The sequence below is a fragment of the Rhinoderma darwinii genome, chromosome 11 (genome assembly GCF_050947455.1).
Source record: "Rhinoderma darwinii isolate aRhiDar2 chromosome 11, aRhiDar2.hap1, whole genome shotgun sequence".
NCBI classification, from domain to species: Eukaryota; Metazoa; Chordata; class Amphibia; order Anura; family Rhinodermatidae; genus Rhinoderma; species Rhinoderma darwinii.
Genome location: NC_134697.1, coordinates 60,155,613 through 60,178,994, shown reverse-complemented (window position 1 = coordinate 60,178,994; position 23,382 = coordinate 60,155,613). Strand labels below are relative to the sequence as shown.

General features: G+C 43.1%; 1 protein-coding gene across 25 annotated transcripts in view; it reads right to left on the bottom strand.

Moving 5' to 3' along the window:
• Window positions 1-21,042, bottom strand: part of CAMK2G (calcium/calmodulin dependent protein kinase II gamma) — a 214,473-nt gene extending 193,431 nt beyond the window's left edge. For 4 of the 25 annotated variants that reach the window (XM_075841625.1, XM_075841632.1, XM_075841626.1 and 1 more), the window contains exons 1-2: window positions 17,768-18,161; window positions 11,109-11,203 (exon numbers count right to left, since the gene is read on the bottom strand). In XM_075841625.1, coding sequence (XP_075697740.1) covers window positions 11,109-11,203; window positions 17,768-17,832 — 160 coding nt within the window. In that variant the 5' untranslated portion in view covers window positions 17,833-18,161. Of the gene's footprint in view, window positions 1-11,108; window positions 11,204-17,767; window positions 18,163-20,985 lie in introns of those variants that run through there. The other 21 variants (XM_075841634.1, XM_075841641.1, XM_075841635.1 and 18 more) reach the window with 11 other exon arrangements.
• Between the last annotated feature and the right edge of the window lie 2,340 nt (window positions 21,043-23,382).

Below are 23,382 nucleotides of genomic sequence, written 5' to 3'. Positions count from 1 at the left end.
GCCATAGCGTTACTACCTTTGTAACTTATTGCTCAGCGATGTGTTATGACATGTGAATGAGTGAGTACCAGTAAGAAATGAACAAGTGAATATCTGAAGACCAACAAGACTATTCTGTGAGGTTTTTCGTATTCCTTGTTTATGCTATTATACCTTCTTTCCTTACTCGGTGATTGATGAATGTCATCCGTTTCAGGTTCTCTTTTGTTTTATGGAAATGCTAAAATATTAACTATGGAATCCGACATGTATTTCCCTGGCGGAAATCCCAGGCTTACTCTCGGATTTTTATTGCGAATGTGCAGCAGATCCGCACAAGGATCAGCCCTATTGTCATTCAATGGGGCTAATCATTGGCTGTTCTGTGGGGAATTAGTAGCATGCTACTTATTTACACTGTAGATATTTTACCACTGTGCAGAAATTTTTCACAGCGTGTAAACTGCATGGGATGCAGATTGGTGCAGATTCTGCACCGAAATCCATGTCAAATCCAACGAGTGTGAAATGGCCCTAACAGTACTCAAGATGGTCTTAGGGCCCTCTTACACGGCCCGACATGGACCGTATAAACGAGCACTGATCAACGAGAGAGCTTGTTGATTAGCGCTAGCTTGCTCCTTCCGCAAGGAGAAACGAATGGGGACGAGCGATCTTTACTACGATCGCTCGTCTTTATGCATTACCATCATGTCGGCAGCACGTCTCCCTGTTTACACAGAGAGATGTGCTGCCAAGAACGATAAGATTTCCTGCTTCATAAACGATACGATCAGCTGATGAACAAGCGCTTGCTCGTTCATCAGCTAATCATTGCCCTGTTTACGCTCATTTGCCAGATAACTGGCTCGTGTAAAAGGGTCTTAACTCAAAGTTTTAACTAATGGCACACTGATAAATTTGCCACAATGTCTTCAAATGAAATAAGAGAATTGATTGAGAATCCCTGAATTATTTGATCTTCAAAGTGAGGGGAAGAGAAAGCAAAATCTGTATCAATTAAAAATGCTTTGATATAAGAAACAGAGCAGCCATGTCACCTCAGCTATACTTGATCGGAATTCCGAACGGACGCTTTTAATGTGCAGCCGATGCTTGACAATAACCGAGGAAGACAAATGAGTTCAATTCCCTTGTAAGTGTAAATAGCGTTGAGGACTGAGCTCTTCACATTCACAATATCAATAATGTATAGTTCGAGACTGAGTCTTATAAATTTTCCATTGGATCAAGCTATTTGTTTAGCAACTGCGCTATCTGACAGCAGTGCTAGACAATGAAAGACCATTCTATTCACCTCAACTTTGAAACGTCAAAAATGTCACCTGAGTAAAGCTAGCTATGGGCATAATGATGTGTCCTATAATGAGGGTCCATAATCATTGCATCCATGGTACAAAATCAATCAAAGTTGATCATTGAAGTATTCAGAATAGTCAGGAGAATGTGTATATATTAGTCAAATTTAACAACTCTAATAGAACATAACTCAAAAGCCACATGTAACACTCACAAACTGCAGCACCACCACAGGGCACATGAAGTATTACACATTGCTTATTTAAATCATTGGTCTGTCCATGTGACGCACTGATGGGTTGGGTAATCCAGAGACAAGAGACATTCTTTGCAGCCATTCTTTACTGTGGCTAACAGATGGGGGCCTTCAAAGTGGCTGACCTCAGACAATTAACTCAGAATGTCCTAACAAGTATACTCCACAGTCGAGATGGGAATTTCAATTTGCAACATATTGTCATTTTCCTACAACGTATCAAGTAAAAAAATTGTAATCTTTTGTTACGGCATTGAAACGTGTGTGTGTGTGTGTGTGTGTGTGTGTGTGTGTGTGTGTGTGTGTGTGTGTGTGTGTGTGTGTGTGTGTGTGACACAGCGTGTGGTTCTATTATAATCAGTGACACAGTGTATGGTACTATTATATCAGGGACACAGTGTATGGTATTATGATAATCATGGACACTGTGTATGGCACTATTATAATCAGAGGTGCAGTGTATGGTACTATTATAATCAGGGACACAGTGTATGGTGCTATTATTTTTAGAGGAGTTGAGAATTTTAACTTCGTGTGTGTGTGTGTGTGTGTGTGTGTGTGTGTGTGTGTGTGTGTGTGTGTATATATATGTGTGTATGTGTGTATGTCACAGTATGCGCGTGTGTGTGTGTGTGTGTGTGTGTGTGTGTGTGTGTGTGTGTGTGTGTGTGTGTGTGTGTGTGTGTGTGTGTGTGTGTGTGTGTGTGTGTGTGTCACAGTGTTCATGTGTGTCACTGTGCGCACAAGTGTGTGCGTCATATTGGAACAAACATTCTCCCAAGCAGTTACACCCATACAGAAGTTAGATAAACCTTTCCTGGAGACTCTCACACATGTAAAAGAAGCCATTAGTGGACAAAAATACCACAGGCTTCAAAAATCAGTTAAACCATGAAAGGAACCAGTCTGAAATGCTTAGTGGCCAGACAATAGGACGTTTTATAATCACCATAAGACCACAACCCTAAAAAGTAAGTGTCAGTAGTAAATTTCTAGGCTAATTGACTACCTGGCCCACATAGATGTCCAGGCCTGAAGAACAGTACATAGGAAGGTTCCTCAATAGGCCCGTGCAGAACATGTTGTGCAATGTGTATAAACATCTGGGTAGATCTCTCACAAACCACGAGCATTGGCGATACAACCCACCAAGAGAAGAGCAAACAGAAAACTTTTTGTAAAAAATAAATAAATATTCAAACACAAAACATACTTGGTTACTTGCTGTTGTCTATTACAGCATAAAGAAGGGGCAGTATCCGGAGTCCACACTCACTAAATAACATTCTGGTTTCTAAGAGTGTTCAATTTTCTGTAATGTGCAAGAGCCTTGTCCTTAACATAGAAACTGCTGGCGCCGACATGGAGACTGCCTCAATCTTTTACACTTTGATTTACTGTGAGAGCATGGCTGGCAGACATTCACTGCAACAGGTCCTTCTCGTATTATAAAATTAAGTCATTATTTACCAAGCAAGTCCAGTCCACAAAGTACTATGATGCAGTGCTAAGCTGTTCTCTGTTATATCATTTCACATTGAACTTTGCCCGAAACCTACAAGGCTATTCTGGTCTTCTGATCCTTAAACAGTAACAGATTCCTGACTTCTAGTCAAGCCCATGGTACTTGATGTTAACCCATCATACAGGCTTAGAGGCTACTTGGGACCTTCTTAGGACCACAAAGTACATCATTTGAGCGATTGTATCAGTATGTATCATATATAGGTCTATGGCTTACAACCAGATTTCTTATAGAAAAGGATGGTTGAATATTGAACAGAAGTCCAAGGAGTCGTTCCACCATGGTGTAATAACTAATATAGTGGTGTTCTCGTCCGTAGTGGAAGATAGCCATCTCTAATTTATGATGGTAAGAAAGTTAATTTATGGAAAAGGTTTTTTCCATATGAATGCTGGAACTAGTAGTTTCTACTCATAAGGAATTCCAGTGAAAAAGCTTGGTGGTTAATAAACCCAGATTGCATGCCATACAGCTTCCCCCTTTTTACGGATATCACACCAGCACATTGCATCCCTTCCCAAATAGATTACTATCTAATTTTAGGACCTGAGACAGATTGAACGACTTGCCAAAAGGTCACACAAAGTTAGAACAGGGTCTCACCAAAAGCAATCTACCCACCTCGGAGTCCTGCATTCACATGCTACAACCACACTACTCCGCATAGACTCACAGATACACTGCCTGGATCAGTCACTCTCTCGAAATAAATGAGGGGTCTTTTCAGGTGGTACTTCAGGCGGTATAGCCATGTTCTGTAATCTGCTTATCATTGTATGAATGTGACATTTCACACACTGACATATGCACTGTAATAGTCCATATTCACACAACACTATACAGGTTGAGGTACACGTAATAAAACTATTTTTGGCAAAGTAATTAACCCTAAAAACAACAGAACAAGATGAATAACCTTATACTATTAAAAACACCCAATCAAAACCCGAAGGAAAGATATCCTGCGTAAAGGTACATAGCGTATCTGCCCTGACGGCTGTAGGGAATTGCGGCCCAAAAAAAAACACACCAAATTTTGGTGCAGTTTTTCAGTCGGTATGTCCGGTGCGGGAAACTGCACGTAAAATTAAAAAAAAAAACAAAAAAAAAAAAAAACACACACTTCCCCTCAGACGTCTTGCAGACCAGCTTCCTGGAATGACGTTTAATTCCTTGTGACCGCTGCAGAATGTGATTGGCTGCAACAGTCACATGGGATGAAACGTCATCCCAGGTGGCTAGCCTGGACGAAGAAGTACAGAATTATGGGTAGGTATAAGATTTGAGTTGCTCTTTTTGCGGCGGAAAAGCGTAGATTCCGCTGAAAAAACCCACAATATCTGCTATTTGTTGCAGGTTTTATCTCTATTGTACTCAATGGGGAAAACCCGCAACACAAAAGCAGCGATTATGCAAACACAAATGACATCCACTGTATATATACACGATGGTGGTCCAGTGGGTAGTATGGAGGAGGCTCAAGAGTTCAGACTGCTCCATAAAACTAGCGTGTCGGCTGTATCTTACAACCGACACTTCAGTGTGATGAGCAGGATCCCGCTCGTTTAACTCCTTAAATGCAGCAGTCAATAGCGACCGCAGCATTTAAGTGGTTAGAAAAAGGGGGGTTGGCCCCCTGTAACATTGCAACGGCCCCACCGCGACGCAATCATGGAGTGCCGATGGTTGGCATTGCAGCCTGGGAACTAAAGGCCCCCAGGGACATTTTTGGAGCACATTTTCCATGGACAATGAAAAACAGCTCCAAAAACGGCTCAAGAAGCGACATGCTCCTTTTTACGAAGTGTTATTTAACTGGCTGCTTTTTTAAAACTGCGGCGTAAGAAAACGCCCCGTCTGAATAAAACGCCGTTTTTCCCGTTGAATTCAATGGGCAGATGTTTGTAGGCGTTTAGCCACCGTTTTTCCAGGCGTATTTCGGGGTGTTTACGCCCCGTAACACGCCTGAAAACACAGCGTGTGAACATACCCTAACTGGTATTGCCACATATGTAAAACTCAGAACTGTTAGAATACACCATTATTTAGCACGCATGGCAAACTACGTTAAAATGTAAAAAAAAAATTCCAGAATCCCTTTTTTTGGTCTCATGTCCCACATAAATAAAAAAAAGGGATCAAAAAGTCTGATGTACCCCAAAACGGTACCAATAGAAACGACAACGTACAGAGCAAAAAAGAAGCCCTCATACCACTCAATCGATGGGGTGAGAAAAAAAAAAAAAAGTTAGAATATGGCAGAAAAACTCAAATTTTATATTTAAAAAAATCAGTTTTTCCTTGTAATAGTAAAACATAATAGAAATTTGGTAACGCCGTAGTCATATTGATCCGCAGAATGAAGTGAACATGCCGTTTTTAGGGTATGCTGAACGCCGTAAAAACGAAACCCCCCAAATATTGAGGAATCGCTGTTTTCTTCCTATTCCACCCCACACTTTTTTTTTTGTTTGCTGTGTTCCACCACATTGGTATGGTACAATAAATGGTACCATAAAAATCTACAACTCACAACTCGTCCCGCAAAACAAGCCCTCATACGGCTTTATTGATGGAAAAATAAAAATGATGGCTTATAGAAGGGGGGGGGGCTAAAAATGGTTGCGGCGGAAAGGAGTCAATTTGAGCGTTTTTTTCCGCTCATCATTTACGCAGAGTGTGGATGAGATTTGTTCAAATCTCACCCACCTTGATGCTACTGTATTATGCTGCGGATTATTCGCAACAAAATACGTTGCGGAAGAACTCTGCTTAGTGATCAGCAGACAAGCTCCATAAAAATGCAAAGAATTAAAGCGAACCTTGATTTGGGGCAATTTTTGCCCAAAATGCAACATGCTAAAAGCTAAAACATTTTCTAAGATATAGTTACCGGCGACAGGAACTGTAATCTTGCTTTGCCATCACTGGACAGGCGTACAAAAAATTGCTATTATCCAAACATATACGGTCACCATGCATTGTAGCTGTTACGGATGGGTCCAGCCATCAGCAGATACTGGCAAGGTCAGCAAGAAAAAGAAGAGTAATTCATGGCAGATTGCTCCTCTATTCATGTCCTGAGCATCCTCAGAATTATAGGCAAGGTTTTAGGGGATTTGCTTGTACTTGGACAAGTTAATGTGAATACTTCTAGTGCTGAACGGGTGGGAAACGCTACAACAAAGTGATGTAATAGATCTATTCATAGCATGCTGTTGTGAAGAGCCATCAAGATGTATATTTACTTGTGAGGATATATTTACACGCAGGAGATCTGAGCAACTGTCCCAATTAATGTGAACGGGGCCTGCAGAAAACAAGTGCTTGCCGCAGAAACTACATGTTTGGAACGGATTTTCAGTTTCAGAGATTTTTGCAACTAACTGCCAAGTTTGAATATACCCTTAGAAGGGTCCATCACTATATGGTGCCATAATGTATTTAGCCTCGGCCCTAATTAGGACGTCATGGGTTTATTTAGTGATTGTAGCTACATCCATTAGCATATCTGCATTAGGACATCTTAGGTTGCTTTCACACGTGCCATTTGGACACAGGTTTTTTTTTTTATGCAGTTTTTGAAGCTGAATCAGCAGTTAAAAAAAAAAAAAAAAAAAAAGGGGAGAACTAGAATTTTTCCTATATACCTCCCCTCCCTTTACAATCCACAGCTGGCATTGGCTTAAAAAACTGCATCCTAATGGCATGTGTAAAAAGCACTCTTAGGCCGTCATCACACATGCAATTTTGATGCAGTTTTTGACTCAGGTTTTGGGCACAAAAGAAAGGAGATGCATCAGTCTTTTTTTTTTTTTTTTTTATATATACACCTTTTCTCCCTTTTGGATTCTATTTTGTCTTTTGTTAAAAAAAAAAAAAAGAAAAAAAAATGACAAAAACTGCATCTTGTGTGTGATCTTGGCAAATGGCATGGAAAATTTGCGGCGGAATAAAAAGAGCGGCAAAGTGGATGAGACTTTAACAAATCTCATCCACATGCTGCAGAATGTTTTTTGCGCAGAAATGGACTTGCAGTGCAGATTTTTAAATGTGCGGAGTGTCGATTTCTGCTGCGGAAAATGCACGTATTTGTTGTGGATTTTCCCCCATGCACCTTAATGAGGAAGAAGAAAACCTACTGTTGCGGATCCGCAAATCTAGATGTTTGAAATAAAACAGAAAAAAAACACTATACTTATCTTGCATGGCAATGCTTTACTGATCCCCTGCCGGTCTCTGTACACTCTGCATCCAGCGATGGCGTGTCAACATGTGACCGCTGCAACCAATCACAGGCTACAGAGGTCAGGTCATCGCAGGAGGCCAGGGCTCTAGAGCCCAGCAGGAGGCCAGGGCAGCATTGCCACGGGAGCGCCAGGAGAGTGTAGTATAGTGCGGTTTGCTTCTTTGGTGCAGATATAGGTGTATTTCCCTTGAGCGTTCTGCAAAATTGCTGTGGAATTCCACAGAATATCCCCCATGTGTGAACTTAGCTTTAGGCTAAAGACGTAGATATCAGCTGGGGCAAGGCCGAACACCAAGTCGACATGCTTTATCTGCAAATGGGTGTGGCTTTAAAATTATTGTAAATATCTGCTGGGTTTTGAAGGCCGTTCCAGGTGTCCCTACCTTTAAGATTTCTTAATTTACCAATAATTATAGCAAGACACTCCTTGTAAGATACACCGGGGTCACAAAAAAGAAGTGCAAATTATAACAGTCACATGTGATTCCAGTTTTAGTTTTTCAAACGAAGGTTAGAAAATAGAGACCACTTTCATACGGCAGTATTTGTAAACTAAAAACATTAGTGGAAAATAGAGAAAGTATATAGTCGCTCCCTTTCTGTGTTTTGGACCCACTGGATTTGGTTTAAAAATACTGATGCACAATATTGACCAAAATATGCACTAAGGCAATACTGTGCTTGTTTGGGAAGTATCAGGGATTCAAGCAGGAATTCTGGGACCGCCCTACTCGTGCTCTCTGCTGACTTGCAAAAGATTTCCATGACTGCTTTTTTCCATCAAGGGACATACTTCTACCAAGCGTTAATCACGACAGGAGTTGTATTATTTATTACGTAATAAATATTGTCCGATGTTAAAGGAAACAACCAGTTCCTCCTCCCCTTTGTGAGAAACATTGAACATATTGTAAATCACGATATAGGTCGTGGTATTAACTTATGTTGAAACCACGCCATCCAAATAGAACCGTTTAGAAGTATGTAAAATAATCTGTAACCAGGCCGATGCTTCAAATGAGGATAAAGGTGCCATAATAAAGAGAAGTTACAAATTCATCCAGAGGAGTGGGCTCTTAACCCAGACATTTTGCCTTGTGTACGCTCTGCAGTATTTACTTTCAATGTGATTGCATAAAATAAAAAATTAAACCCTAACGATTCCAGGTTTCCTGAATGTGGAATAAAAAAATAGCAGAAATACTAAGAACTGGGGGAAATATTACATCTCTCCTGGGGCAAGGAACTTTATATACAGTAGCAAACATTTCCTAACTTAAACTGGCACAGATAGAGGATGGCACCGTAATTATATTCATATGATCGCGTCATTATTAACATAGCTATTAAGCAATATGAACAGAAGTGACTGTGCGATTTTGTAGACTATGGTTGGAGCAGCACAGGTAAAAAGTAGTCAAGTAACATCCATATTTAACCAGACCCGCATAATTGAAGCGATCTCTCATAAAAGCATTACTCCGCAACTCTGAAGACTAGAATTGTATTTCAAGGGGTTTTCACAACTTAGGCATTTATGGAATATCCACGGCATACGTCAAATGTCTGATAGATGTGGGTCACCCGATCCCATTTCGCCTGGTGCACTGGCTGTAGATTTCAGACGGGGACTAGTCAATAGGGGGCCGCGTGCTGCTTGGCTTTATCCCTAACTCCCATACAACAGAATGGGGGGAGCCCTGCGCAAGCACATCCCCCTCTCCACTGGTCCCCGCTCCAATCGGCAACTTGGGGCTGCCACACGACGCAAAACAGAGGTCGGGTGAACCCCTTTCTCTATATAGGTGCGAATCCCAGAGCTGGGACCCACACTGCCATAAACGCCTAAGTTGGGAATACCACTAACTTTTAACTGCTTTCACTAATTTTTCAGTAACTTTTTTTACTCTGTTCAGTGACTAGTATTTTAGTGGCAGTGGATGTGCCACCTTCACAATCATAACTTTCTGAGAGAAGCACAGTACTGTAAACTATTAGCTTCTCTGGATATGTTGGTCTTAGAAAATACTTGTTTCCCATAAAAATCTGGAGCACCTTTTCTTAAAACTCTGCTTTCTGTCATTCCTCCTGGAAATGCATGAAGAAATTGACAACTGGGAGTTAACACTCCCCTAGTCAATGGACCACGTCCCTACACTCTGACAATTCCATTCTGTGCTAAGAGTGTCAGACTGTGCAGGGACACAGCCTATTGACAACGGGGATCGTAATACTTTGCTTTCCAGGAGGAAAACAGAGGGACGGTACTACACAGAGTTGCAAGACAAGGTGCTCTAGAATTGTTATTTCATGAGAAATACAAGAATTAAAATGTCAGGAGAGGTGACAGATCCTCTTTAAGGATACAAGATCATACATATCATAATAGAGGTAGGTTTGGGTAGTTTTGCGGTTTGACATGCTCCTTTAGGGTATGTTCACACGCTCAACAAAAAACTTCTGAAAATACGGAGCTGATTTCAGAGAAAACAGCCTCTGATTTTCAGCCATTTTTTAAGCTGAAAATGAAATTTGGAGCTTCTTTTGAGGCATTTTTCATAGTGTTCAATGGAAAATCAGCTCCAAAAAACACCTCAAGAAGTGACATGCACTTCTTTTTAGGGAGCGTCTTTTTACGCTCCGTGTTTAGAAACAGGGGCTTAAAAAGATGCCCCGTATGAACTAAATGCTGTTTTTCCCATTGCTTTCAATGGGCAGATGTTTGTAGGCGTTCAGCTTCCGTTTTTTCAGCCTTTTTTTCGAGGCGTAATACTCCTGCAAACACTGTGTGTGAACATACCCTTAGCAGTCCTCTGGTAAGCTGTCAGCACAATGAGGCAACTCCATCAGTTGTAATCAAGTATTTGCGCCTGGCTAGGACCGATGCCAAAGTCAATCCAATCTAGTCCAGATGCCATATACATCATAAGGCTTGATTCACACGAGCACATTACGTCCATAATGGACGGACGTATTTCGGCCGCAAGTCCCGGACCGAACACAGTGCAGGGAGCCGGGCTCCTAGCATCATAGTTATGTATGACGCTAGGAGTCCCTGCCTCTGCATGGAACTACTGTCCCGTACTGAAAACATGATTACAGTACGGGACAGTTGTCCGGCAGCGAGGCAGGGACTCCTAGCGTCGTACATAACTATGATGCTAGGAGCCCGGCTCCCTGCACGGTGTTCGGTCCGGGACTTCCGGCCAAAATACGTTCCGTCCATTATGGACGTAATGTGCTCGTGTGAATCCAGCCTAACTGTCCGAATCACTAGAACAATATAGTCCATTAGTGTTTGCAGGTCTACCTTCCATATGCAAGACAAAGGTCGCACTTAACAGGGTAGAAACCCTAAACTAACTCATTTTTTACTGAAATATTTCAAATCTATTAGACAAGCTGTATTTAACATTTTGGGATCACGTTGCATTGTTTTATGCGCCTTTTAAAAAAAAACTTCTTCTAAAAAGACCACGAAACAGAAAAGGCTACCCGACTCAAGTACATTCATAGACGTGAGGTTTTCTCCAAAATGCCACCACATTTAGTTTTTTTATTTGATTTCAATACAATACTGGTGACCTGCTATTCCCTTTCAACACCTGTGAAGCCCAGATAATGGTGTCACCTATCACTGTATGGAAATTCTTTAATCTAAAAGTCATCATATTGAAAACAAAGTAGCTGGTTATCAATGAAACAAGGACATTGTGCTTTATAGTGAACAGCACTACTGCAAGAGAGATTGGCGATTAAACCAAAAAGTTCCTTCTTACCTCTGGCAGACAACTTCTTGGTGTTGATGATCTTTGCAGCATATTCCTGGTTGGAGGATTTCTTCACGCATCTCCGTACTACAGAAAAGGCGCCCCTTGAAGAAAACAAAAAACAAAACTTTGCTGAAGAACCAAAACAATTACAAGTAAAAGTAGTCAGTCAAACAATGAGAAACTAGAAGTAAAAACAAGCCCAGAACAATAGTTTAAGAACAGTCAATCAGGTCAGTCCTGTGTGTGACAAGATGTAGGGCTTGCACACCTGTTAAAAAGTAGCATCCATGTCCTATTATAGTATATATATAACAACCTACCACATCGTCACTGGACTATAGTTCCTAAACTGTGAAATTTACAACTTGACTCATTTTCTGCCAAAACCCAGCGCGTGCACATATGGAAATAACATTAAATTATGATAAGAGGAAACATGCATTAGCCCGTAAAGCTAAAAAAAACAATATACAAGGCCTTGAGAGGTCTGCCTGTGTAAAGTCTTCAATCTAAAAAGGGGCAATCCAGGATCACCAAAAAAAGAGAAAAAAATAAAAATAAAAAAAAAGGCCAAGGGGGAGGAAATAATAAAAAGCATAACTTACGTGTTACATCCGCCATAGGTCCAGCACCGCCACTCCCCGCCGGTCTGTGGTGGCTAGGCTGCAGTGATGACGCAGCCAATTATAGACCTAAGCAGTGGCTGCGGAGGTCACGTGAGTCGACATGACGTCATTACTACAGCACAGCAAACAGAGGCTGACAGGGAGCATTGGAGTGGCGGCGCTGGAGCTACCGGGGGGGGGGGGGGGGATTTATCAGGTTAGTTATGCTTTTATTATTTGATGGCATATCCCCACCCCTTGGCCTGTTTCTTGTTGATACTGGAAAACACTTTTACAGAGTACCGTTCTGCAGCAATACGGTACCTGTTTTATTTCCGAAAACATTAGCCCCTTTATTAAAATATTTTCTTCTTAATACATTTTATTAGGAAATGTTACAAAAATATATGGCCTGGTTTTATAATGCAAATGACTCAAATCTCTGCAAGAGTCGCATCTGAAATTCCTGGTTTGGTGCTTCCGGCATCCGTTATGTCCTTCCACAATCCCCCACAGAAGCCATAGAAATCCATGCATCTGCCTAACAGCACACGACCCCCCCCCCAAATAAGGATGACCACCTATAGCCAAAAATCTGATCAGAATTTCTCAGAGGTTCAGCCTAAATCTATTGGCTATGCTGCCAAACATTGTCCAATTTGACCACAAAAAGGAGAAGGAACTGAAAAGTGACAATGTGAGTCACCCACTAGGCTTTTGATCTGTGTGTATATATAGCACTCTGTGTAAGTGAAATGAGCTCTGTGCCACGTAACAATCCGAATGGCACAATGGATCTGAACTTTCTAAGTACATATACTCTCTGTGACCAACAACATTTCATGAATAGTTTTGGACATTCAGAAACAAGTGTTGCTGGTCCCATGTCTACTTCAGAGCAGACAGAGCACCATCAAATGTGCCACGCAGTCTGCTATAGATGGCTGCAGGGCACTCAGTGTGGCTCCAGTTTAAAGAGGGATCCTAATTAAAAGAAATATTAGACATATAATCGTCCTAAAAAAAAAGTCCTGTCTTAACACCAAAAGCAAATTCAATGCGGTGCCCGCCCATCAGTCAATAGGAGTATAAAGCTTGTGTTCTTTGCATGCTATACATCAACATCTTCCCTATCCCAATATGTAATAAGATGAACATAAACAAACTGCAGGTATCATTGTGAATAATTTCTCACCAGTACTTCGCTCTCCAGAAGATTTCAGAGAGTGATTTCTGAATACAAAAACTTAGTGGTTTCTGTAGCCTGCACCATCCTCTTCTAGAGAGGTTACAATATGTGGGTCTGGATTGAGACAACCTTATTACTATTATTATTATAAGTTCGGGTCGTCCGGCCGCGGAGTGTCACATGCGAACCGCCCGCAAATCGCGGGCCGTGCCATTATTTTCTATGAGCCTGGAGGGGAGAACACGGCCGAAATAAAACATGTCCGTTCTTTCTGCGGTACAGGCTCCTGGGCCTTGCACGGACCGTGGAAACCACGGTCGTGTTCATGGGCCCATAGAAATTAATGGGGCCGCAATTCTCCCGTGGATTTTTGGGAGAATTGCGGCCGCAAAAGGACGTTCGTGTGTATGGGGCCAACAGTGTAATGTTGTGAAGTTGAAGTTCTTTGTACCCTGCATGTATATTACTGGTAGAACACCGCTGCTATAAATCGCATAAATGAAATGTATAAGGGAATTTATATAGTGTATTAATACATTTCTGTAGGTCCAAATCTGAACCTAACTTTAGACCAAGTTCATATTTGTGTTGTGGCACACAGCAGTATCACTTCCCCACAGAAGGCACCGCGGAAAAAATGACGTTAACAAACAAGACTAAATGCTCTGTTCATAAAGCATTTTTAAACTATGTACAGCATATGCTTCCAATAGTTTAAAAATGCTTTATGAACGGGTCCATAGGGTACCATTTACCCGACGGATGCCAAAGTGTCTTTTTGGCATCCTTCATGCAGGCATAGCTTTTTTTTATTTTAGATAGCTTAGCCTGCTGTGTTTTCCTATACAGAGCCTCCCTACAAAAAAAAAAAAGGTATATTGCATACATCAGTGTCCGTTGTGACATCCGTGTGGTTTCCGTTGTCACTCCGCACCTGTTCCGTTTTAAACGGACGTTGTGCTTCCGTTTGTCTTCCGTTTTAAAGAAATAGAAATGAATGTGTCAGTGTGCTATCCGTTAAAAAAACGGATAGCACCCTGAAGAAAAATTGTAAAAAATCCTGTTGAGTTGAATAAAGCATCTGGATGCTGCACTGAAATACCCTCCAGAATGCAAGAGTAACGGCAATTGTCAATGTACCACTTTACATGCAACTCACTAAGGGCGACGGTGGAAAAACTATTTAAAGAAACAAGATTTTTATGGGGGGGGGCGGGTTACCGATGTTAAATAGTACGAAATAAAAATGAGAAAAAAACGCAAAATCTATGAGCTCTAAAATAGTCTTAGTATTGTACGAATATTTTCGCATGTGGCTGTTGTGGTTTACAGCACCCTGTGTGAGTGCAGTATAAAGGACTACACCAAAATAAAGAAAAATAAGACATGTGAATGCTAAGCACTAAGATATCAAAAAGAATTAGGTGTATTCCTGCATCTCGCCATTTAGTTTTAAATAGTAAATTTATCTCGTTTTCTCTCGTCTCGACTGGAAGGAATTTCGGTTAACACGTAGATAGCCTAAATGTTTAGAAAACAACTGCTGCCTTCCAGTAGTCAGACTGAACAGAAAGCTATGGGCCTATGATGTACCCCAAATCCATACAGTGTCACACTGAGGCTCCATCACATGCCATACCACCAAGGAATTGTCCCATAAAAGCATGGCTTCTTGGAGAGGGTACGGTGTCTCATGTGGGTCTCAGTTGGCAGAACGCAGAGTGCCTATGGGGCCATAATATGGCACCATAAGGACTCCATGTGTTACTGTACAGGCCGTACCCACTGATATATCGCTAAATATGTTGTTTCAGGGCCAAGATTACACTTTGTGGTAATAGTGTGGCACAATAAAAACCATGATCACGCATTATACATGTGGTGTGCTGCTGCATTTTAACCCGTTGAAGTCAATGGAGGGAGGGAAGTACCTAGTGTCCTAGAAAATATGTGGTTCTTGGTTTGTGAATACTTAACATTGAGTTGATGCTGTAAAATAGCGCAGTGGCTAGAGAGCAGAAAAAGCAAGAATTATAACTGAAGCAGACAAATGAAGGGATGTCTAGGTCTCGGGCTGTGTACTTCCTGTGTATTTATATATAAAGTGTACTTCATTATACTGCTAAGTCCTCCGATCTTCAACTAACCTTATATAAAACACACCTATCCCATAAGGTTACTCTATTGTTATCATAACAGCACAACTGCACGATTTATGCTCCATGATCCGAGCATTATAAGAGAATATTAAACCCCCAGTATTACGAAAGCAACGCAGGAGGTAAACAACGGAGCAGAATCCAGGTAGAAATAATTAAGGATGCAATTTTCACACATTTGTATAACACATATTCATTATCCTTTGAAGCGACGAGCCTGGCTGTGACATGCCCGCCAGCAATGATGAGGTTAATGGCACTGCTATGACAAAGACTAATGACACTGCATAATATTCACTCTCCTTTCCCTGCTGTCAACTAAACCAAAGATCAAAAACTTGGGTATCCATCTCCTTGGTGCTTCATAGAACAACGCACCTTCAGGGAAATTCTGCTATTCGGTCTGTATATTAACCCTGCAAAAAACAGACAATGGAAGTGAAGCTGAATGGGAGATAACTTCTGCAATGCAGTGAACACAAGAATCATATACATGTGGGGAAACAGGACCCGCCAGTATCCATACCGGCTTCAACGCCTCCTTATCACTGATAAAGGGATTAAGGCTCAATGCACTTTGGACATAATCAGCCGGCTTTCTATAGGCGAAAAAGCAGTGACACTCCTGCCCAGAAGACAAAAGAACACAGCATTATATCTATATACAGGTCTAGGGGAACCATGAGACAAGACACAGGGCGATTGCCAACCGGGGATGCAACATAAACAAGATGATAAATGGACAAGGCCTTCATGATACACCAGAAACAAAAGCAGCCTATTTATTTATTTATCGTATCTCTTCTATTGTGTATGTAAAAAGCTCAAAGCAAAATAACTCAAATAATAATAAAAACAAGAATCTCTTCAAGGTAAACAGACTGCAAGGATTTCCAACACAAGGTTCTGATCCTTATCTCACTAAGGGTTGGGATTGTACCACCATAATCACTGGTCATGTACACTTTCTACTCCTAAATTCTCGCAACCAAAGCAATCTATATCTAGGAGGATTACACCAATGTCTGGCAGGGCTGCGGTTTATCCGTTAACCCTGGTGTGGACGTAAGAGATTATCATTCACAACTCTGACCAAGCAGAGAAACTGGAGATTCATTTGGCTTTTACCATACATTTGTAGTGTACTGTGCGCCAGCGGAGTAGTTAATTAAAAATGGAGAAATTATCAATTACGATACATTTTCTATATCCTAGCATACACTGACAATAATAAATGGCATCTAACGTCCACCATGCACGAGGGGCTATGCAGCACAGGCATGGAAGCAGATGTCTTTGTCCTATTGTCTCAGGGGCTACAGCTGCTATTGGCGCTCATTCTTAAAATGTAAATGGTCGCTATCCTCTTCAATAGGCAGGACCTGCTGTTCTGTGGGCTGGGACGTGGTGCTGTCAGTATGCTGACACTAGCTCGCCTGTCAGGTCACTAATCAATGTCACTATGCAGAAAGTGCCTTGTGTCTGGCCTTACAGAGGCTGCCTGCATGCATACAGTATTTCATTCATGTTTCAGAGCTTCTTCTCCGGGCACCATCTCAGCCCTCTACCAGGTGTCTCAAGTCTGGGTGCCCTGCTGCTGCCCACATTTCCCTCAGCCCAGGTAGCTCTTCATTTACTGACTATTCTCAACCCTGCCCCCTCTCCATAAGGCTCTTAGTGTGACATGCTAACTCCTCTACCCGCAGGCTCTCTACATGTGCGTGATCTCTGAGCGTCTTGTTGTATGCACACAGGTAGTTTAGCTGCTTCTCCTTAATATGGTTGTCTCAGGCAGTCCGCTCTCGTTCTTATATAGGTACGCTGCCCCAAATGCATAAAGTACCCTATCTATTCATTCTGCCAGTGCATTGTAACTCTCTGTTTCATTACAGATAGTAATGTACTCTATCTAGTCATCCTACCAGTCCAATGGTAGTCTCTACACCCTTTCTTATATGGGCACAATCATATCCCTGCACTGCCCTATAAATTAAATATGTCTGTCCCACTCTGTACATTTATTTTCACATATCTCAGATCGCGCTGTCTTGGTCTGGATGCCCTGGTTATGCTAATCTCTATGCCACATTGTGAGCTGAAGTCTCACTAGTGGTGAGAAGGTGGCAGTCTCGTGTTGTCATCTTTCCTCAAAACATCTGGAAAATGCAGCAACTTCCTAACTCGGCCATCATGTGCTGCACTGTCTAAGTTACACCTACTGTGCCCCCTTCTTTTTACTGGCTATTCGAATGTGACTATCCCTCATATTCCCAACTAGTCTAGTGGCCTCTCCAGAATAACCCACTGTGCCCCTTACTCTTCAATGTCCTGTCAACTCTGCTCATCCGCGACAAGTCTAAACCTCTCCTTCCAGACCAGTCTTCTGTGACCCCTGACCGGTCATCTACTGCGCCCCTTTGTCTTGACAGGTCAGCCTTTCCTCCCCAGCCTCCTGTGCCCATTCCCCCCAGTCTCCTGTGCCCCTTCTCCCCTGCCTACTTCTATCCTTGACAGGTCTCCATTGTCCCTCTCCTTCCAGACCAGTCTACTGTGCCCCTTCAATACCCACTAAACTTTATTCTGGCCCCATGCCCTTCTCCTTCCAGTCAGCCTGCAGTGCCCCCTCTCCTTCCTCACGGTCCACCCTGCCCCGTTCTCCCACTTCCAGGCTGCCATGACCCGGCTCAAGCTCTCCTCCAGCGCTCTCCTTACTTGCCGAGCTCCTCGTACAGCTGGTACTCGTCCGTAAAGCGGGTGCAGGTCGCGGTGGTGGCCATACTAATGCCAGGAGAACCAATCTCGCATCGGGCGGGTTGCGGGCTGTCAGAGTAGCCGGGGCGAGATCTCCTCTGCTTCTTCCTCTGCGTCTCTCCCTCCTTCTCCGGGGCGGCTCCTGCTTCCCCTCCCTCCCTCCCGCAGCCTCCTTCTCCTCCCCTGCTGCCGGGCTCTGCTCGTCTCCGTCTGCTGAATGCCCGCTGTCTCCCTGGGTGACCCTGCTGAGAGGACTCGTGTCTCTGGGCTCTGGCCGTGCACTGTCACCGCTGCCTCAGGGAGGAGGAGGAGGGAGCGCAGCACCGCGATACTTCCCCGGGACACTCCCCCCTTCCTGCGGACGGTGAGGGGGAGGGGTATGGAGCAGTCAGGGGACATATACGGGGTAGTGGGAGTAATGGGGGGTGCTATGTGCTGGAGGGCGGGGTACACCGCCACATACTACAGCTGGGAACCTATGGGGAGACATGGCTGTCACTGAGCTTTTCCCATCAAATCACCAGCAAAGATCAAGAATTTGTCCTCATCTGTCAGGTTCTAAACAGCATTTCTGGGACAGCTGGGTGATAGTCAATATGGCTGCCATTGCAGATTACACGGGGTCACCCAGCTTTCCCAGACTCCTGAGTGGAGAATGTGCATAGTGCTGCAGCTATAATGATGGCTGGGGAGATCAGCACATGAGAGGTCTTATAGGTGCGCTAATGGCAGCCGTATATGCTGTCACCCAGCTTTCCTAGAGAAAGAAAAGCAGCGTACAGACTTTATAACGGCTCGACCGCTTCCTGTAATGTAGCCATTTCCTCTATAGCAGACAATGTATCAATATTGTATCAACAGTCTACACAATGTACACCCTCCCGTTACGTCAGATAAACGATGACACGGTCGCACCACGTGACCCGAGCGAGTCACATGGTGCAGCACTGGGTTATTTTCTTCTCATAGAATTCAGTGGATGTGGCGTTTCTAATGCATTTTAAAGAGGGTCATAGGTGACCGACACTTGGGAACGTATGTGTGACAAAGTTCCAGTGTAGTCCATCTAAACCAATCAGAGTACTGCTTTCATTTTCTTACCTGCACTGAAAAATAAAAGGTCAGCTCTAATTGGTTGCTATGGGCAACAAGTCTCCCGTACGGCAAACCTGATGATAGATGTGTATGTGACCATTTTGTTTAGACATACCTGTCAGTCCATTTTACATGTTTTAATACAGAAGGCCTATAAGGTTATGTTCACACGGAACTGTTATAAAAATGTATGCGAAAAATTAATTCTATGCATCTGAATGGAGCTGTTTCTGCAAGCCCCATCAAGATGAATGGGAAAGTAGCAGAAATTGCTTTGACAAATCTGCCACGTGTGAATATACCTTTAGGCCGGGTTCCTATACAGACAGTGTAAACAATGCAGAATTTCCACATCGGAATTCTGTGTGGAAATTCTACCGCATTTACAGTGGCAGCAAAGCGGATGAGATATTGCAAAAATAAATTGCAGAAAAGTCGTGCGGAATGTGTTCCGCACTTTCAAAGCCGCTGCATGCCAATATATGTTGCGTATGCTGAGCGGAAATTCTGCGTGTTTTTCCCATAAACTTAATTAGGGAGCATAAATTCTGCAATTAAAATCGCAAGTTTAGTTGTGTTGCAGTTTGTACAGTGAATCGGCAGTGGAATCGTAGTAAAAACCGCTAGAAATTCGCAGGTGCACTTAAAGTTTGCTATAATCAATGCTTCACACTAAATCCACAAGTAAAACAGCTGCAGGAAATCTGCAGTGTTTCCGCAGCAATACCCGCACCAAAAACCTGCGGATTTGTGAGACTGATTTACTTGCATTTTTTTTCGATTCTACTGCAGATTTTCTGTTGCCGAAAATCTGTAGCGTAGAAAATCAGGTCTATTCATCCGAATGGGGTTGTCTGCAGCAGGCGTATAGATTTCTGCAAGTTCCATTTAGATTTTGTGCGATTTTCAATCGCACAAAATCCGGCCGATGTGAATACACCCTAAGGTAGTGCTCTAATTGACCGCTTACACACTGCCATCTCAATCGCAGACTGGTTAATCCATTGTTGCTTTATAAAAATCACGTTCTCCTGTTATAGTCTTATCCTTTTTTCAGAAAATCCATCTGAATGGGAGACTGGTAAGAAGCAGCATGCTGCTCCAAATCTCCAACTACGAGGCTGGGTTCACACACAGCGTTTGACTTTCGGTAGCGTTTTTCATTGCATATTTCTTTAGGTCAGAAATCAGCAGCCAGGTGTTACTTTAACGTGTATAGTGAAATATTGTAAAGACTAAATCCGCAGCGTTTTGGTTTATGGCAGTGTGTGTGTGTGTGTGTGTGTGTGTGTGTGTGTGTGTGTGTGTGTGTGTGTGTGTGTGTGTGTGTGTGTGTGTGTCAGTGACGGACTAAGTAGACCATAGGCCATGGGCTGTTATCCAAACTTGGGCTCCCCTTCCGCCCTGCCGCACCGTAAGGGTATGTGCATACACACTAATTACGTCCGTAATTGACGTAATCATGTTTTCAGTACGGGACAGTTGTCCGGCAGCGAGGCAGGGACTCCTAGCATCGTACATAAGTATGATGCTAGGAGCCCGGCTCCCTGCACTGTGTTCGGTCCGGTACTTGCGGCCGAAATACGTCCGTCAATTACGGACGTAAATAGTGTGTGTGCACATACCCTAACTATTGTTAAAGAGGCTCTGTCACCAGATTATCAAATCCTTATCTCCTATTGCATGTGATCGGCGCTGCAATGTAGATAACAGCAAAGTTTTTAGTTTTTTTAAAAACTATCATTTTTGCCCAAGTTATGAGCAATTTTATATTTATGCAAATTAGCTTTTCAATGGACAACTGGGCGTGTTTTCTCGTATTTCCAACTGGGCGTGTATTGTGTTTTTACCAACTGGGCGTGTATTGTGTTTTTACCAACTGGGCGTTGTGAATAGAAGTGTATAACGCTGATGAATCAGCATCATATACTTCTCATCGTTCCCACCCAGCTTCTTTCACTGCAGAAATACAGCGTGATGTCACCCACAGGTCCTTCAACCTTGTCGTCGGACAAAGAAGATACATCGGCTCCAGGCGTCAAAAAGGTTAATATGCTCGTCTCTAGGGAGTTTGCTATGCTTACCTGCACATACCCTGCACTGTACTCTCTGACGCCTGGTGCTCATGTGTCTTCTCTCTTCCGACGCCAAAGTTGAAGGACCTGTGGGTGACGTCATCATTCCCAGCCAGCTTCTTTCACTGCAGACACAGAGTGACATCACCCACAGGTCCTTCAACCTTGGCGTCAGAAGAGAGAAGACACATCTGCTCCAGGCGTCAGAGTACAGTTGAATTTGCAGCAGCATCACCATGTGCAGGTAAGCATAGCAAACTCCCTAGAGACGAGCATATTAACCTTTTGGATGCCTGGAGTCGATGTATCTTCTTTGTCCGACGACAAGGTTGAAGTACCTGTGGGTGACGTCACGCTGTATTTCTGCAGTGAAAGAAGCTGGGTGGGAACGATGAGAAGTGTATGATGTTGATTCGTCAGCGTCATACACTTCTATTCACAACGCCCAGTTGGTAAAAACACAATACACGCCCAGTTGGTAAAAACACAATACACGCCCAGTTGTCCATTGAAAAGCTCATTTGCATAAATATAAAATTGCTCATAACTTGGGCAAAAATTATCCTTTTAAAAAAAAAACAATTTTGCTGTTATCTACATTGCAGCGCCCATCACATTCAATAGGAGATAGGGATTTGATAATCTGGTGACAGAGCCTCTTTAACACTACCTTTTTGTGCAAGCATTAACAAATGGGTGTTACGATTCCCCTTGTCAAAGGGCTGTGTCCCTACATACCGACAGTTTCAGACTGTACAGGGACACATCCTCCTGACAAGGGGAATGGTAACACCCATTTGTCTATCAGTCCTGAACTGCACATAGATTTTTTGTTAAATACAAGGATTTCCTATAATAAACATGTCAGGAGAGGTGACAGATTCTCTATAAATCCAGTGACTCACAGGTGACAACTTCTCAGATTCTAGTAGTTTTCTCCATCCGGTCCAGACTTCATGACGACTTCTCCCGGCCACTTTTTCTACAATTCCACACCTATAAACGAAGATAAATTTATCATGGTGCCACACACTACGCCCCTAAATCAGAGGCGTAGCTAGGTTCTCCAGCACCCGGGGCAAAGATTCAGTTTGGCACCCCCCCCCCCAACCTCTTGCCCGACATCTCCTTCCCCCTCACCGTGTTTGTTTTCTCTACCAATCGACGTGTCATTTATTTTTATGTAACGCGAGCATAAAAACATTTGTGCATTTTACAAGCAATATGGTTCTATACACAACACCAGAACCAAGCTCAGTACATATATACAACACCAGCACAAATACAGCTCAATTTAGTGCAACCCCTGCCGTATAGGTATGTACGGCGTAAATCTACAGCTCCCAGCATGGCCCAAACAATGTTAAGGATATGCTGGGAGATGCCGTTTCACAAAAAATAAATCCTATCATAATCATACCACCCATCATCTCACTGCAGATCATACAGTGACTACAGTGCTGATTAGAGGCAGAATGAACATTTACATTAAGTGACTCACCGGTGACGTCTCAGATTCTAGTTCTTTTTCTCCATCCGGTCCAGACCTCTATGGTGGCTTCTCCCGGTCACAGGCCATTTCTGCAGTTTGCCGCTCACATGTCTTCAGCTTCTCACTTTTCCAACATTTCTGCACCTATAAATAAAGAGAAAGTTATCATTATACCACACACTACACCCCTAAATATAATAGTACCATACACTGCACCTCTAATTATAATAGCACCATACACCGTGTCCCACACACACACACTGTGCCCCCTGTAGATAGTGCCTGCCATAGAGCCCCCTGTAGATAGTGCCCCCATACAGACCACCCCTGTATAGTGTCCCACAAATAACTCCCCCTATAGTGCTCTACAGATAGCCCACCCCTGTATATAGCCCCCTGTAGATATAGCCCACCGCTGTATATAGTACTCTACAGATAGCCCAACCATGTATGTAGCCCCCTGTAGATATAGCCCACCCCTGTATATAGTGCTTCACAGATAGCCCACCCCTGTATATAGCCCCCCTTGTACATATAGTCCACCCCTGTATATAGTGCTCCACTAGATAGTCCACCCCTGTATATAGTGCTCCACAGATAGCCCACCCCTGTATATACTATATACAAGGGTGGGCTATCTGTGGAGCACTATATACAGGGGTGGACTATATGTACAAGGGGGCTATATACAGGGGTGGGCTTCCTGTGGAGCACTATAGGGGGAGCTATTTGTGGGATACTATTTACAGGGGTGGGCTATGTCTACAGGGGGACTATATACAGGGGTGGGCTATATCTACAGGGGGACTATATACAGGGGTGGGCTTTCTACAGGGGGACCATATCTACAGGGGGACCATATCTACAGGGGTGGGCTATATCTACAGGGGTGGGCTATATCTACAGGGGTGGGC